Genomic DNA, 16593 nt, shown 5'->3' on the forward strand with positions numbered 1-16593 from the left:
TGTTCTGTGTGCTGGGTTAGGGTACTACGGGTCCTGTCTGTAGAGTGTTCTGTGTGCTGGGTTAGGGTACGTACGGGTCCTGTCTGTAGAGTGTTCTGTGTGCTGGGTTAGGGTACGTACGGGTCCTGTCTGTAGAGTGTTCTGTGTGCTGGGTTAGGGTACGTACGGGTCCTGTCTGTAGAGTGTTCTGTGTGCTGGGTTAGGGTACTACGGGTCCTGTCTGCAGAGTGTTCTGTGTGCTGGGTTAGGGTACGTACGGGTCCTGTCTGTAGAGTGTTCTGTGTGCTGGGTTAGGGTTAGGGTACGTATGGGTCCTGTCTGTAGAGTGTTCTGTGTGCTGGGTTAGGGTTAGGGTACGTACGGGTCCTGTCTGTAGAGTGTTCTGTGTGCTGGGTTAGGGTTAGGGTACGTACGGGTCCTGTCTGTAGAGTGTTCTGTGTGCTGGGTTAGGGTACGTACGGGTCCTGTCTGCAGAGTGTTCTGTGTGCTGGGTTAGGGTACGTACGGGTCCTGTCTGTAGAGTTTTCTGTGTGCTGGGTTAGTGTACGTACGGGTCCTGTCTGCAGAGTGTTCTGTGTGCTGGGTTAGTGTACGTACGGGTCCTGTCTGCAGAGTGTTCTGTGTGCTGGGTTAGGGTACGTACGGGTCCAGTCTGTAGAGTGTTCTGTGTGCTGGGTTAGGGTACTACGGGTCCTGTCTGTAGAGTGTTCTGTGTGCTGGGTTAGGGTACGTACGGGTCCTGTCTGTAGAGTGTTCTGTGTTCTGTGTGCTGGGTTAGGGTACGTACGGGTCCTGTCTGTAGAGTGTTCTGTGTGCTTGGTTAGGGTACGTATGGGTCCTGTCTGTAGAGTGTTCTGTGTGCTGGGTTAGGGTACGTACGGGTCCTGTCTGTAGAGTGTTCTGTGTGCTGGGTTAGGGTTAGGGTACGTACGGGTCCTGTCTGTAGAGTGTTCTGTGTGCTTGGTTAGGGTACGTATGGGTCCTGTCTGTAGAGTGTTCTGTGTGCTGGGTTAGGGTACGTACGGGTCCTGTCTGTAGAGTGTTCTGTGTGCTGGGTTAGGGTTAGGGTACGTACGGGTCCTGTCTGTAGAGTGTTCTGTGTGCTGGGTTAGGGTACGTACGGGTCCTGTCTGTAGAGTGTTCTGTGTGCTGGGTTAGGGTACGTTCGGGTCCTGTCTGTAGAGTGTTCTGTGTGCTGGGTTAGGGTACGGGTCCTGTCTGTAGAGTGTTCTGTGTGCTGGGTTAGGGTACGTACGGGTCCTGTCTGTAGAGTGTTCTGTGTGCTGGGTTAGGGTTAGGGTACGTACGGGTCCTGTCTGTAGAGTGTTCTGTGTGCTGGGTTAGGGTTAGGGTACGTACGGGTCCTGTCTGTAGAGTGTTCTGTGTGCTGGGTTAGGGTTAGGGTACGTACGGGTCCTGTCTGTAGAGTGTTCTGTGTGCTGGGTTAGGGTACGTACGGGTCCTGTCTGCAGAGTGTTCTGTGTGCTGGGTTAGGGTACGTACGGGTCCTGTCTGTAGAGTGTTCTGTGTGCTGGGTTAGGGTTAGGGTACGTACGGGTCCTGTCTGTAGAGTGTTCTGTGTGCTGGGTTAGTGTACGTACGGGTCCTGTCTACAGAGTGTTCTGTGTGCTGGGTTAGGGTACATACGGGTCCTGTCTGTAGAGTGTTCTGTGTGCTGGGTTAGGGTACGTACGGGTCCTGTCTGTAGAGTGTTCTGTGTGCTGGGTTAGGGTACGTACGGGTCCTGTCTGCAGAGTGTTCTGTGTGTACTGGGTTAGGGTACGTACGGGTCCTGTCTGCAGAGTGTTCTGTGTGCTGGGTTAGGGTACGTACGTACGGGTCCTGTCTGTAGAGTGTTCTGTGTGCTGGGTTAGGGTACTACGGGCCCTGCCTGTAGAGTGTTCTGTGTGCTGGGTTAGGGTACGTACGGGTCCTGTCTGTAGAGTGTTCTGTGTGCTGGGTTAGGGTACGTACGTACGGGTCCTGTCTGTAGAGTGTTCTGTGTGCTGGGTTAGGGTTAGGGTACGTACGGGTCCTGTCTGTAGAGTGTTCTGTGTGCTGGGTTAGGGTACTACGGGTCCTGTCTGTAGAGTGTTCTGTGTGCTGGGTTAGGGTACGTACGGGTCCTGTCTGTAGAGTTTTCTGTGTGCTGGGTTAGTGTACGTACGGGTCCTGTCTGCAGAGTGTTCTGTGTGCTGGGTTAGTGTACGTACGGGTCCTGTCTGCAGAGTGTTCTGTGTGCTGGGTTAGGGTACATACGGGTCCTGTCTGTAGAGTGTTCTGTGTGCTGGGTTAGGGTACTACGGGTCCTGTCTGTAGAGTGTTATGTGTGCTGGGTTAGGGTACGTACGGGTCCTGTCTGTAGAGTGTTCTGTGTGCTGGGTTAGGGTACGTACGGGTCCTGTCTGTAGAGTGTTCTGTGTGCTGGGTTAGGGTTAGGGTACGTACGGGTCCTGTCTGTAGAGAGTTCTGTGTGCTGGGTTAGTGTACGTACGGGTCCTGTCTACAGAGTGTTCTGTGTGCTGGGTTAGGGTACATACGGGTCCTGTCTGTAGAGTGTTCTGTGTGCTGGGTTAGGGTACGTACGGGTCCTGTCTGTAGAGTGTTCTGTGTGCTGGGTTAGGGTACGTACGGGTCCTGTCTGCAGAGTGTTCTGTGTGTACTGGGTTAGGGTACGTACGGGTCCTGTCTGCAGAGTGTTCTGTGTGCTGGGTTAGGGTACGTACGTACGGGTCCTGTCTGTAGAGTGTTCTGTGTGCTGGGTTAGTGTACGTACGGGTCCTGTCTGTAGAGTGTTCTGTGTGCTGGGTTAGGGTACTACGGGCCCTGCCTGTAGAGTGTTCTGTGTGCTGGGTTAGGGTACGTACGGGTCCTGTCTGTAGAGTGTTCTGTGTGCTGGGTTAGGGTACGTACGTACGGGTCCTGTCTGTAGAGTATTCTGTGTGCTGGGTTAGGGTTAGGGTACGTACGGGTCCTGTCTGTAGAGTGTTCTGTGTGCTGGGTTAGGGTACTACGGGTCCTGTCTGTAGAGTGTTCTGTGTGCTGGGTTAGGGTACGTACGGGTCCTGTCTGTAGAGTTTTCTGTGTGCTGGGTTAGTGTACGTACGGGTCCTGTCTGCAGAGTGTTCTGTGTGCTGGGTTAGTGTACGTACGGGTCCTGTCTGCAGAGTGTTCTGTGTGCTGGGTTAGGGTACTACGGGTCCTGTCTGTAGAGTGTTCTGTGTGCTGGGTTAGGGTACGTACGGGTCCTGTCTGCAGAGTGTTCTGTGTGCTGGGTTAGGGTACGTACGGGTCCTGTCTGTAGAGTGTTCTGTGTGCTGGGTTAGTCAACGTACGGGTCCTGTCTGCAGTGTGTTCTGTGTGCTGGGTTAGGGTACGTACGGGTCCTGTCTGCAGAGTGTTCTGTGTGTACTGGGTTAGGGTACGTACGGGTCCTGTCTGCAGAGTGTTCTGTGTGCTGGGTTAGGGTACGTACGGGTCCTGTCTGCAGAGTGTTCTGTGTGCTGGGTTAGGGTACGTTCCGTCCCTGTCTGCAGAGTGTTCTGTGTGCTGGGTTAGGGTACGTTCCGTCCCTGTCTGCTGAGTGTTCTGTGTGCTGGGTTAGGGTACGGGTTCTGTCTGCAGAGTGTTCTGTGTGCTGGGTTAGGGTACGTACGGGTCCTGTCTGTAGAGTGTTCTGTGTGTACTGGGTTAGGGTACGTACGGGTCCTGTCTGTAGAGTGTTCTGTGTGTACTGGGTTAGTGTACGTACGGGTCCTGTCTGCAGAGTGTTCTGTGTGCTGGGTTAGGGTACGTACGTACGGGTCCTGTCTGTAGAGTGTTCTGTGTGCTGGGTTAGTGTACGTACGGGTCCTGTCTGTAGAGTGTTCTGTGTGCTGGGTTAGGGTACTACGGGCCCTGCCTGTAGAGTGTTCTGTGTGCTGGGTTAGGGTACGTACGGGTCCTGTCTGTAGAGTGTTCTGTGTGCTGGGTTAGGGTACGTACGTACGGGTCCTGTCTGTAGAGTGTTCTGTGTGCTGGGTTAGGGTTAGGGTACGTACGGGTCCTGTCTGTAGAGTGTTCTGTGTGCTGGGTTAGGGTACTACGGGTCCTGTCTGTAGAGTGTTCTGTGTGCTGGGTTAGGGTACGTACGGGTCCTGTCTGTAGAGTTTTCTGTGTGCTGGGTTAGTGTACGTACGGGTCCTGTCTGCAGAGTGTTCTGTGTGCTGGGTTAGTGTACGTACGGGTCCTGTCTGCAGAGTGTTCTGTGTGCTGGGTTAGGGTACTACGGGTCCTGTCTGTAGAGTGTTCTGTGTGCTGGGTTAGGGTACGTACGGGTCCTGTCTGCAGAGTGTTCTGTGTGCTGGGTTAGGGTACGTACGGGTCCTGTCTGCAGAGTGTTCTGTGTGCTGGGTTAGGGTACGTTCCGTCCCTGTCTGCAGAGTGTTCTGTGTGCTGGGTTAGGGTACGTTCCGTCCCTGTCTGCTGAGTGTTCTGTGTGCTGGGTTAGGGTACGGGTTCTGTCTGCAGAGTGTTCTGTGTGCTGGGTTAGGGTACGTACGGGTCCTGTCTGTAGAGTGTTCTGTGTGTACTGGGTTAGGGTACGTACGGGTCCTGTCTGTAGAGTGTTCTGTGTGTACTGGGTTAGGGTACGTACGGGTCCTGTCTGTAGAGTGTTCTGTGTGTACTGGGTTAGGGTACGTACGGATCCTGTCTGCAGAGTGTTCTGTGTGTACTGGGGAGCTGGAGATGCTGCTGCTGTGACGAGAGGACAGGTGAGAGGGAGAGGGAGACGGACTGTCCCGAACACGCTCCTAGAATGAAGAACAACACCATAGTGAGTGGAAACACACGTCAACATCAATGAATATTTTAGAATAATAAGTGTCCAGGAAAGGTTTGATGGGATGCTCTCATGGCTTGAAAGGAAACTTCTGGTATAATATCATGAGACCATCCAGTCTACCTTTATAACAGGTAGCCGTAGCATAATGTACTACAGTACCCATAATGCTCTGACCTACCTTTATAACAGGTGGCCGTAGCATAATGTACTACAGTACCCATAATGCTCTGACCTACCTTTATAACAGGTGGCCGTAGCATAATGTACTACAGTACCCATAATGCTCTGACCTACCTTTATAACACAGGTGACTATGCTAACATACCTTTATAACAGGTGGCCGTAGCATAATGTACTACAGTACCCATAATGCTCTGACCTACCTTTACAACACAGGTGACTATGCTAACATACCTTTATAACAGAGGTGACCTCTATGCTAACATACCTTTATAACAGAGGTGACCTCTATGCTAACATACCTTTATAACAGAGGTGACCATACTAACATACCTTTACAACAGAGGTGACCTCCATGCTAACATACCTTTACAACGGAGGTGACCTCCATGCTAACATACCTTTATAACAGAGGTGACCTCCATGCTAACATACCTTTATAACAGAGGTGACCATACTAACATACCTTCATAACAGAGGTGACCTCCATGCTAACATACCTTTATAACAGAGGTAACCATGCTAACATACTGTACCTTTACAACAGAGGTGACCTCCATGCTAACATACCTTTACAACAGAGGTGACCTCCATGCTAACATACCTTTATAACAGAGGTGACCTCCATGCTAACATACCTTTATAACAGAGGTGACCTCCATGCTAACATACCTTTATAACAGAGGTGACCTCCATGCTAACATACCTTCATAACAGAGGTGACCTCCATGCTAACATACCTTTATAACAGAGGTGACCTCCATGCTAACATACCTTTATAACAGAGGTGACCTCCATGCTAACATACCTTTGTAACAGAGGTGACCTCCATGCTAACATACCTTTATAACAGAGGTGACCTCCATGCTAACATACCTTTACAACAGAGGTGACCTCCATGCTAACATACCTTTATAACAGAGGTAACCATGCTAACATACTGTACCTTCATAACAGAGGTGACCTCCATGCTAACATACTGTACCTTTACAACAGAGGTGACCTCCATGCTAACATACCTTTATAACAGAGGTGACCTCCATGCTAACATACCTTTATAACAGAGGTGACCATGCTAACATACCTTTACAACAGAGGTGACCTCCATGCTAACATACCTTTATAACAGAGGTAACCATGCTAACATACTGTACCTTTACAACAGAGGTGACCTCCATGCTAACATACCTTTACAACAGAGGTGACCTCCATGCTAACATACCTTTGTAACAGAGGTGACCATGCTAACATACCTTTACAACAGAGGTGACCTCCATGCTAACATACCTTTGTAACAGAGGTGACCATGCTAACATACCTTTACAACAGAGGTGACCTCCATGCTAACATACCTTTATAACAGAGGTGACCTCCATGCTAACATACCTTTACAACAGAGGTGACCTCCATGCTAACATACCTTTGTAACAGAGGTGACCATGCTAACATACCTTTACAACAGAGGTGACCTCCATGCTAACATACCTTTGTAACAGAGGTGACCTCCATGCTAACATACCTTTATAACAGAGGTAACCTCCATACTAACATACCTTCATAACAGAGGTGACCTCCATGCTAACATACCTTTACAACAGAGGTGACCTCCATGCTAACATACCTTTATAACAGAGGTGACCATGCTAACATACCTTTACAACAGAGGTGACCATACTAACATACCTTTACAACAGAGGTGACCTCCATGCTAACATACCTTTGTAACAGAGGTGACCATACTAACATACCTTTATAACGGAGGTGACCATGCGGCCGCGGGAGGAGAGGGTAGAGTGGTGGACCTGGGCAGCAGAGGCCATGCTGGCTAACGTGTTGAGGTGGTTCATCTGACTCATTGCCATGGAGACGGAGGCAGGGGCCATACTGACAGGGATCAGGGGGTGTGACATCATCATGAACGGGAGGTGTTCCAGACCTGAGGGAGGGAGGGAGGGAAAGGGGGAGGGAGGGAAAGGGGGCGAGAAAGAGAGAGATGGTTTTCTATTGAGCTTTGTGGCAGCATAGCATACGTTAGAAGGTGGAGTGTAAACCATTATATTGTCACACTCAGGACACTAGACCAAACAGAATGCTGTTTGACTTGTGAAACCAGGTGTCCAGAGCAACATTTGTGATGCTCAACATCCCAAAACCGAACATCTCTGGGGACATGAAACGCTTGAACAAACAAGGGGAAGAACATGTAAACAAAGAGTGGAAGGTCATATAACAACATCTGAGATGGACTCTTTGAAACAGCCAATCACAGTACAGAAAATACATCACACAATCTCCATGACACTTTACTTTTTTTGTCCTCTGGGTGAAATCACTAAAAAGACTCTTTGTTGATGATCCAGAAATAGACACACAGTTCCATTTTGCTGTCCCTCTGTCATACTCTGAGTGAAGAGGAGAGGATGAGGAGGAAGAGGAGGAGGAGAAGGAAGAGAAGGAGGAAGATGATGATGAAGAGTAGAAGGAGGGGGAGAAGAAGGAGGAGGAAGGGGAGAATAAAGAGGAGAAGGAAGAGAGGAGGAGGTGGAAGAAGAGGAGGAGAAGGAAGAGAAGGAGGAAGAGGAGGAGGAGGAGGAAGATGATGAAAAAGAGGAGGGGGAGAATAAGGAGGAGGAAGGGGAGAATAAAGAGGAGAAGGAGGAGAGGAGGAAGATGATGATGAAGAGGAGGAGGAGGGGGAGAAGAAGGAGGAGGAAGGGGAGAATAAAGAGGAGAAGGAGGAGAGGAGGAGGTGGAAGAGGAGGAGGAGGGGGAGAAGAAGGAGGAGGAAGGGGAGAATAAAGAGGAGAAGGAGGAGAGGAGGAGGTGGAAGAGGAGGAGGAGAGGAGGGGTGTCTGAGAATAAAGGTTATTAGCTCTTCCACTTCACATTCTGACATGTATTATTTTGAATATAAAGCTTAAAGATGTTCAAATGAGAAGTTGTCTTTGAAGAGCTTTAGGACCTTTACTAGACACTGGAAAATGAAAATAAATAAAAGTGACTAATTAGACTGAATTGAATGATTGGACGATGTGGGAAAAACAAGACCCTTTTCCTTCCACTAGTATTGTGTTAGCAGACGACTAGAGAGATGTTAGCAGACTACTAGAGATGTTAGATGTTAGCAGACTACTAGAGATGTTAGATGTTAGCAGACGACTAGAGAGATGTTAGCAGACTACTAGAGAGATGTTAGATGTTAGCAGACTACTAGAGAGATGTTAGATGTTAGCAGACGACTAGAGAGATGTTAGCAGACTACTACAGAGATGTTAGATGTTAGCAGACGACTAGAGAGATGTTAGATGTTAGCAGACTACTAGAGAGATGTTAGATGTTAGCAGACTACTAGAGAGATGTTAGCAGACGACTAGAGATGTTAGATGCTAGCAGACGACTAGAGAGATGTTAGCAGACTACTAGAGAGATGTTAGCAGACGACTAGAGATGTTAGATGCTAGCAGACTACTAGAGAGATGTTAGCAGACGACTAGAGATGTTAGATGCTAGCAGACGACTAGAGAGATGTTAGATGTTAGCAGACGACTAGAGAGATGTTAGCAGACTACTACAGAGATGTTAGATGTTAGCAGACGACTAGAGAGATGTTAGATGTTAGCAGACTACTAGAGAGATGTTAGATGTTAGCAGACTACTAGAGAGATGTTAGCAGACGACTAGAGATGTTAGATGTTAGCAGACTACTAGAGAGATGTTAGATGCTATCGGACTACTAGAGAGATGTTAGATGTTAGCAGACTACTAGAGAGATGTTAGATGTTAGCAGACGACTAGAGATGTTAGATGTTAGCAGACGACTAGAGATGTTAGATGTTAGCAGATGACTAGAGATGTTAGATGTTAGCAGACGACTAGAGATGTTAGATGTTAGCAGACGACTAGAGATGTTAGATGTTAGCAGACTACTAGAGAGATGTTAGATGTTAGCAGACGACTAGAGATGTTAGATGTTAGCAGATGACTAGAGATGTTAGATGTTAGCAGATGACTAGAGATGTTAGATGTTAGCAGACGACTAGAGAGATGTTAGATGTTAGCAGACTACTAGAGAGATGTTAGATGTTATCAGACTACTAGAGAGATGTTAGATGCTAGCAGACTACTAGAGAGATGTTAGATGTTAGCAGACTACTACAGAGATGTTAGATGTTAGCAGACGACCACAGAGATGTTAGATGTTAGCAGACTACTAGAGATGTTAGATGTTAGCAGACTACTAGAGATGTTAGATGTTAGCAGACTACTACAGAGATGTTAGATGTTAGCAGACTACTACAGAGATGTCACTCAAAAGGAAGAAGCCACATGTTTTAGTAAAAGTAAAATCAAAAGTCAAGTCCAAAAAAGATGCTGTGCTGGTTAATAGTATGTTTCCACATTCCTAATTATTATTCTGGTGGAGACGTGTTCATGATTTACACCAGACTTCTGTCTTCCTTCAACTGTCACTTTATATCATGATGTCTGGAGGAGCTCAGTAGAAAGTGGTGACAACAAACAGACAGGCCTCAGAGAAGACTCCAGAACATTACCCCCTCTAACTAAAACACTACAGCGCTGTCAGTGTGTGTGTGTGTGTGTGTGTGTGTGTGTGTGTGTGTCTGTGTGTGTGTGTGTGTGTCTGTGTGTGTGTGTGTGTGTGTCTGTGTGTGTGTGTGTGTGTTTCCCTATGTGTTTAAGTGTGTGTGTGTGTGTGTGTGTGTCTGTGTGTGTGTGTGTCTGTGTGTGTGTGTGTGTGGGGGGGGGGGGGGGGGGTGGCTCTGAAGGGTCCCATCTGTCTGTGATGGGACAGACTGAGACTATGACGGTGTGTCTCAGCTACCACAGAGCTACAGTCTGTCTGTGACGGGACAGACTGAGACTACGACGGTGTGTCTCAGCTACCACAGAGCTACAGTCTGTCTGTGACGGGACAGACTGAGACTATGACGGTGTGTCTCAGCTACCACAGAGCTACAGTCTGTCTGTGACGGGACAGACTGAGACTACGACGGTGTGTCTCAGCTACCACAGAGCTACAGTCTGTCTGTGACGGGACAGACTGAGACTATGACGGTGTGTCTCAGCTACCACAGAGCTACAGTCTGTCTCAGAAACACACGGAAGACAATTATCCACAATGAGGCCTTCATTTAGATGAACAGAAATAGCAGACATTGAGGACATGGTTTGGGCAGGTTACAGTGTTGTATGTGCTGGATTTGTACAATACAACACCTAAACCTACATAGGAAATGCATAATATGCACAATGACACCAGACTATTGTGTTAGCTTTTGCTCATCTCAAATTTAAACAGACAAACAGCTAGAAAGTAAAAGCCAGTCAAACAAGACCCCTGTGTATCATCAGACCCACTATTTCAGCCCGGTGTATCAGACCCACTATTTCACCCCTGTGTATCATCAGACCCACTATTTCACCCCTGTGTATCATCAGACCCACTATTTCACCCCTGTGTATCAGACCCACTATTTCATCCCTGTGTATCAGACCCACTATTTCACCCCTGTGTATCAGACCCACTATTTCACCCCTGTGTATCAGACCCACTATTTCACCCCTGTGTATCAGACCCACTATTTCACCCCTGTGTATCAGACCCACTATTTCACCCCTGTGTATCAGACCCACTATTTCAGCCCTGTGTATCAGACCCACTATTTCACCCCTGTGTATCAGACCCACTATTTCATCCCTGTGTATCAGACCCACTATTTCATCCCTGTGTATCAGACCCACTATTTCATCCCTGTGTGCTGTTGAAATGTAACTATTTTATAGATGCATAAACCAATCCACATGGGAGAGGAGGGAACAATCTGAATATTGAACATTCAAGAAAACAAAACCAAAAATAAAACAACAGAAGCAGGAAGCGAAACAAAAGAGAGCTAATGACTGCTCTGTCGCCGTGCCAACGGAACGCTGAGTAATTCCAAACACAAAGACAGTAAACTTGGACCAAATTCCACACAATGTCCCAAATATAATATCATGTGTGCAAACAAAAAGAAGTCCCCAAAGAAGAGATGGAAACAGAAAGACATTTTAAAAGAAAAAGCTTTTACTAAATTAGGTGGATTACACATATGGTTCATCTGGACGCCTTTTGCAATTTACCCTTCCTCACGCCCCCTCCCTCACCCCTCCCTCCCTCACTCTCCCTTCCTCACCCTCCCTCCCTCCCACCTCTCACACTCCCTCCCTCCCTCCCACCTCTCACACTCCCTCCCTCACCCTCCCTCCCTCCCTCCCACCTCTCACCTCTCCCTCTCCCTCCCACCTCTCCCTCCCTCCCTCCCTCACCCTCCCTCCCTCCCTCCCTCCCTCCCTCACCCCTCCCTCAACCCGGCCAGAAATAGAAACAAAAGATGTCCTCCTGAATGGAAGGAGATGAACGCATGTTGGAGGAATGGAGGAATTGGTTATTAGTTGCTATAGGACCCAGCTAATTACATTATATATTTCCTTCATGTCTGGCCTAGCCTTTAAATTTCAGCATAATCCCTAACAAAGGTCGCCATGGTTGCTCATCTAAGAAAAAAAGACCTTACAGAACAGAAATACAGACAATGACAATAATGTTTTAAAAAACTACAAAAAAGTTTATGATCCAAACTCTGTCAGGTTGGATGGGGAGCGTCGCTGCACATCTATTTTCAGGTTTCTCCAGAGATGTTCGATCAGGTTCAAGTCCGGGCTCTGGCTGGGCCACCAAAGGACATTCAGAGACTTGTCCCGAAGCCACTCCTGCGTTGTCTCGGCTGTGTGCTTAGGATCGTTGTCCTGTTGGAAGGTGAACCTTCGCCCCAGTCTGAGGTCATGAGCACACTGGAGCAGGTTTTCATCAAGGATCTCTCTGTACTTGTCATCTTTCCTTCGATCCTGACTAGTCTCCCAGTCCCTGACACTGAAAAACATCCCCACAGCATGACGCTACCACCACCATGCTTCACCATATGGATGGTGCCAGGTTTCCTCCAGACATGATGCTACCACCACCATGCTTCACCGTAGGGATGGTGCCAGGTTTCCTCCAGACATGATGCTACCACCACCATGCTTCACCGTAGGGATGGTGCCAGGTTTCCTCCAGACATGATGCTACCACCACCATGCTTCACCGTATGGATGGTGCCAGGTTTCCTCCAGACATGATGCTACCACCACCATGCTTCACCATATGGATGGTGCCAGGTTTCCTCCAGACGTGACACTTGGCATTCAGGCCAAAGAGTTCACTCATGGTTTCATCAGATCAGAGAATCTTGTTTCTCATTGTCTGAGTGTCCTTTAGGTGCATTTTGGCAAACTCCAAGCGGGCTGTCATGTGCCTTTTGCTGAGGAGTGGCTTCCGTCTGGCCACTCGACCATAAAGGCCTGATTGGTGGAGGGCTGCAGGGATGGTTGCCCTTCTGGAAGGTTCTCCCATCTCCGCAGAGGAACTCTGGAGTTCTGTCAGAGTGACCATTGGGTTCTTGGTCCCCTTCGTGCGTCTCATAGCCAAGGGTCTGAATACTTACAGTACCAGTCAAAAGTTTGGACACACCTACCCCAGTTTTTTCTACCCCAGTTATATTTCCTATTTTCTACATTGTAGAATAATAGCGAAGACATCAAAACTATGAAATAACACATATGGAATCATCTAGTAAACCAAAAAGTGTTAAACAAATCAAAATATATTGTATATTCTTCTAAGTAGCCTTCTAAGTTCATTTGTGGAATTTTTTTCCGTTCCTAATGTGTTTGAGCCAATCAGTTGTGTTGTGACAAGGTAGGGGTGGTATACAGAAGAGCCCTATTTGGTAAAAGACCAAGCACATATTATTGCAAGAACAGCTCAAATAAGCAAAGAGAAATGACAGTCCATCATTACTTTAAGACATGAAGGTCAGTCAATACATAACATTTCAAGAACTTTGAACGATTCTTCAAGTGCAGTCGCAAAAACCATCAAGTGCTATGATGAAACTGGCTCTCATGAGGACCGCCACAGGAAAGGAAGACCCAGAGTTACCTCCGCTGCAGAAGATAAGTTAATTTGAGTTACCTGCCTCAGAAATTGCAGCCCAAATAAATACTTTGCAGAGTTCAAGTAACAGACACATCTCAACATCAACTGTTCAGAGGAGACTGTGTGAATCAGGCTTCATGGTCAAATTGCTGCAAAGGAACCACTACTAAAGGAACCACTACTAAAGGAACCACTACTAAAGGAACCACTACCAAAGGAACCACTACTAAAGGAACCACTACTAAAGGAACCACTACTAAAGGAACCACTACTAAAGGAACCACTACTAAAGGAACCACTACTAAAGGAACCACTACTAAAGGAACCACTACCAAAGGAACCACTACTAAAGGAACCACTACTAAAGGAGCCACTACTAAAGGAACCACTACTAAAGGAACCACTACTAAAGGAACCACTACTAAAGGAACCACTACTAAAGGAACCACTACTAAAGCACACCAGTAAGAAGAAGAGACTTGCTTGAGCCAAGAAACACGACCAATGAGACCAAATTTGAGATTTTTGGTTCCAACTGCCGTGTCTTTGTGGAACAGATGATCTCCGAATGTGTGGTTCCCACCGTGAAGCATGGAGGAGGAGGTGTGATGGTGTGAGGGTGCTTTGCTGGTGACACTGATTTATTTCGAATTCAAGGCACACTTAACCAGCATGGCTACTACAGTATTATGCAGCGATACGCCATCCCATCTGGTTTGCGCTTAGTGGGACTTTCATTTGTTTTTCAACAGGACAATGACCCAACACACCTCCAGGCTGTGTAAGGGCTATTTGACCAATAAGGAGAGTGATGGAGTGCTGCATCAGATGACCTGGCCTCCACAATCACCCGAACTCAACCCAATTGAGATGGTTTGGGATGAGTTGGACCGCAGAGTGAAGGAAAAGCAGCCAACAAGTGCTCAGCATATGTGGGAACTCCTTCAAGACTGTTGGAAAAGCATTCCAGGTGAAGCTGGTTGAGAGAATGCCAAGAGTGGCTACTTTGAATAATCTAAAATATATTTTGATTTGTTAAACACTTTTTTTGGTTACTAAATGATTACATATGTGTTATTTCATAGTTTTGATGTCTTCACTATTTGTCTAAAATGTAGAAAATAGTTTTAAAAAAATAAGAAAAACCCTTGAATGAGTCGGTGTGTCCAAACTTTTGACTGGTACTGTATGTAAATAAGATATTTCTGTTTTAAATTTGTTATACATTTTCAGAAATGTCTAAAAACCTGTTTTCGCTTTGTCATTATGGGGTATTGTGATGTCATTATGGGGTATTGTGATGTCATTATGGGGTATTGTGTGTAGATTGATGAGAGAAAAAAAACGATTTAATCAATATCAGAAAAAGGCTGTAACGTAGCCAAATGTGGGAAAAGGGAAGGGGTCTGAATACTTTCTGAATGCTCTGTACAAAACCTTGTATGTATGTTGTAGATTTCCTAAAGAAACCTCGGCGTTTGACTGGTGATGGCCTTCTCTTTCCCACATTAAGGTGCTAATGGCTGCTTAGTTAATGTAGTTCATGTGTTGTGTGTATGAATGTGCGTGTGTTTGTGCGTGTGAGTGTAAGAATGTGTATGAATGTGTGTGTGTGTGTGTGTTTGTAGCGATTTAGACATCCGTGAGGAGGAAGTGGCTTTATGGAAAAACAGGCCAAATGCTTTGTGTTTGTTCATTGTGCAGCTCGCCCTATAATTAACAATGGTTAACGTTTAACATTGTTTTATCGCTTATGGTAACGACACAAACAAAACACACACAGCAGTGGAGGCTGCTGAGAGGAGGACGGCTCATCATAATGTCTGGAACGGAGTGAATGGAACGGCATCAAACACCTGGAAACCATGGAAACCACGTGTTTGATGTGTTTGATACCGTTCCACTGATTCAGATTCAGTCATTACCACGAACCTGTCCTCCCCAATTAAGGTGCCACCAACCTCCTGTGACACACAGGTGGTAGTGGGTCAGAACCATCAACACAGGGGGTCAGAACCATCAACACAGGTGGTAGTGGGTCAGAATCCAACACAGGTGGTAGTGGGGCAGAACCATCAACACAGGTGGTAGTGGGGCAGAACCATCAACACAGGTGGTAGTGGGTCAGAACCATCAACACAGGTGGTAGTGGGGCAGAACCATCAACACAGGGGGGCAGAACCATCAACACAGGTGGTAGTGGGTCAGAACCATCAACACAGGTGGTAGTGGGGCAGAACCATCAACACAGGTGGTAGTGGGGCAGAACCATCAACACAGGGGGGCAGAACCATCAACACAGGTGGTAGTGGGTCAGAACCATCAACACAGGGGGTCAGAACCATCAACACAGGTGGTAGTGGGTCAGAACCATCAACACAGGTGGTAGTGGGGCAGGACCATCAACACAGGTTGTAGTGGGGCAGAACCATCAACACAGGTGGTAGTGGGGCAGAACCATCAACACAGGTGGTAGTGGGTCAGAATCATCAACACAGGTGGTAGTGGGGCAGGACCATCAACACAGGTGGTAGTGGGTCAGAACCATCAACACAGGTGGTAGTGGGGCAGGACCATCAACACAGGTGGTAGTGGGGCAGGACCATCAACACAGGTGGTAGTGGGTCAGAACCATCAACACAGGTGGTAGTAGGGCAGAACCATCAACACAGGTGGTAGTGGGGCAGAACCATCAACACAGGGGGGCAGAACCATCAACACAGGTGGTAGTGGGTCAGAACCATCAACACAGGTGGTAGTGGGTCAGAACCATCAACACAGGTGGTAGTGGGTCAGAATCATCAACACAGGTGGTAGTGGGTCAGAACCATCAACACAGGTGGTAGTAGGGCAGAACCATCAACACGGGTGGTAGTGGGGCAGAACCATCAACACAGGTGGTAGTGGGTCAGAACCATCAACACAGGTGGTAGTGGGGCAGAACCATCAACACAGATGGTAGTGGGTCAGAACCATCAACACAGGTGGTAGTGGGGCATAACCATCAACACAGGTGGTAGTGGGTCAGAACCATCAACACAGGTGGTAGTGGGTCAGAACCATCAACACGGGTGGTAGTGGGGCAGAACCATCAACACGGGTGGTAGTGGGGCAGAACCATCAACACAGGTGGTAGTGGGGCAGAACCATCAACACAGTGGTAGTGGGGCAGAACCATCAACACAGGTGGTAGTGGGTCAGAACCATCAACACAGGTGGTAGTGGGGAGGAACCATCAACACAGGTGGTAGTGGGGCAGAACCATCACCACAGGTGGTAGTGGGGCAGAACCATCAACACAGGTGGTAGTGGGTCAGAACCATCAACACAGGTGGTAGGGGGGCAGAACCATCAACACAGGTGGTAGTGGGTCAGAACCATCAACACAGGTGGTAGGGGGGCAGAACCATCAACACAGGTGGTAATGGGGCAGAACCATCAACACAGGTGGTAGTGGGTCAGAACCATCAACACAAGTGGTAGTGGGTCAGAACCATCAACACAGGTGGTAGTGGGTCAGAACCATCAACACAGGTGGTAGTGGGGC

General features: G+C 47.7%; 1 protein-coding gene across 1 annotated transcript in view; it reads right to left on the minus strand.

The window, feature by feature from the left end:
- The window catches only part of LOC139402684 (dachshund homolog 1-like), a 106109-nt gene that overhangs the window by 33042 nt on the left and 56474 nt on the right, over positions 1–16593 (minus strand). Inside the window, exons 4-5 of the mRNA XM_071146584.1 lie at positions 6754–6941; positions 4685–4793 (exon numbers count right to left, since the gene is read on the minus strand). Of these exons, the coding sequence (XP_071002685.1) occupies positions 4685–4793; positions 6754–6941 (297 nt within the window). The remainder of the gene's footprint in view (positions 1–4684; positions 4794–6753; positions 6942–16593) is intronic.

Source organism: Oncorhynchus clarkii, unplaced genomic scaffold (assembly GCF_045791955.1).
Source record: "Oncorhynchus clarkii lewisi isolate Uvic-CL-2024 unplaced genomic scaffold, UVic_Ocla_1.0 unplaced_contig_13472_pilon_pilon, whole genome shotgun sequence".
In the NCBI taxonomy this organism is placed as follows: Eukaryota; Metazoa; Chordata; class Actinopteri; order Salmoniformes; family Salmonidae; genus Oncorhynchus; species Oncorhynchus clarkii.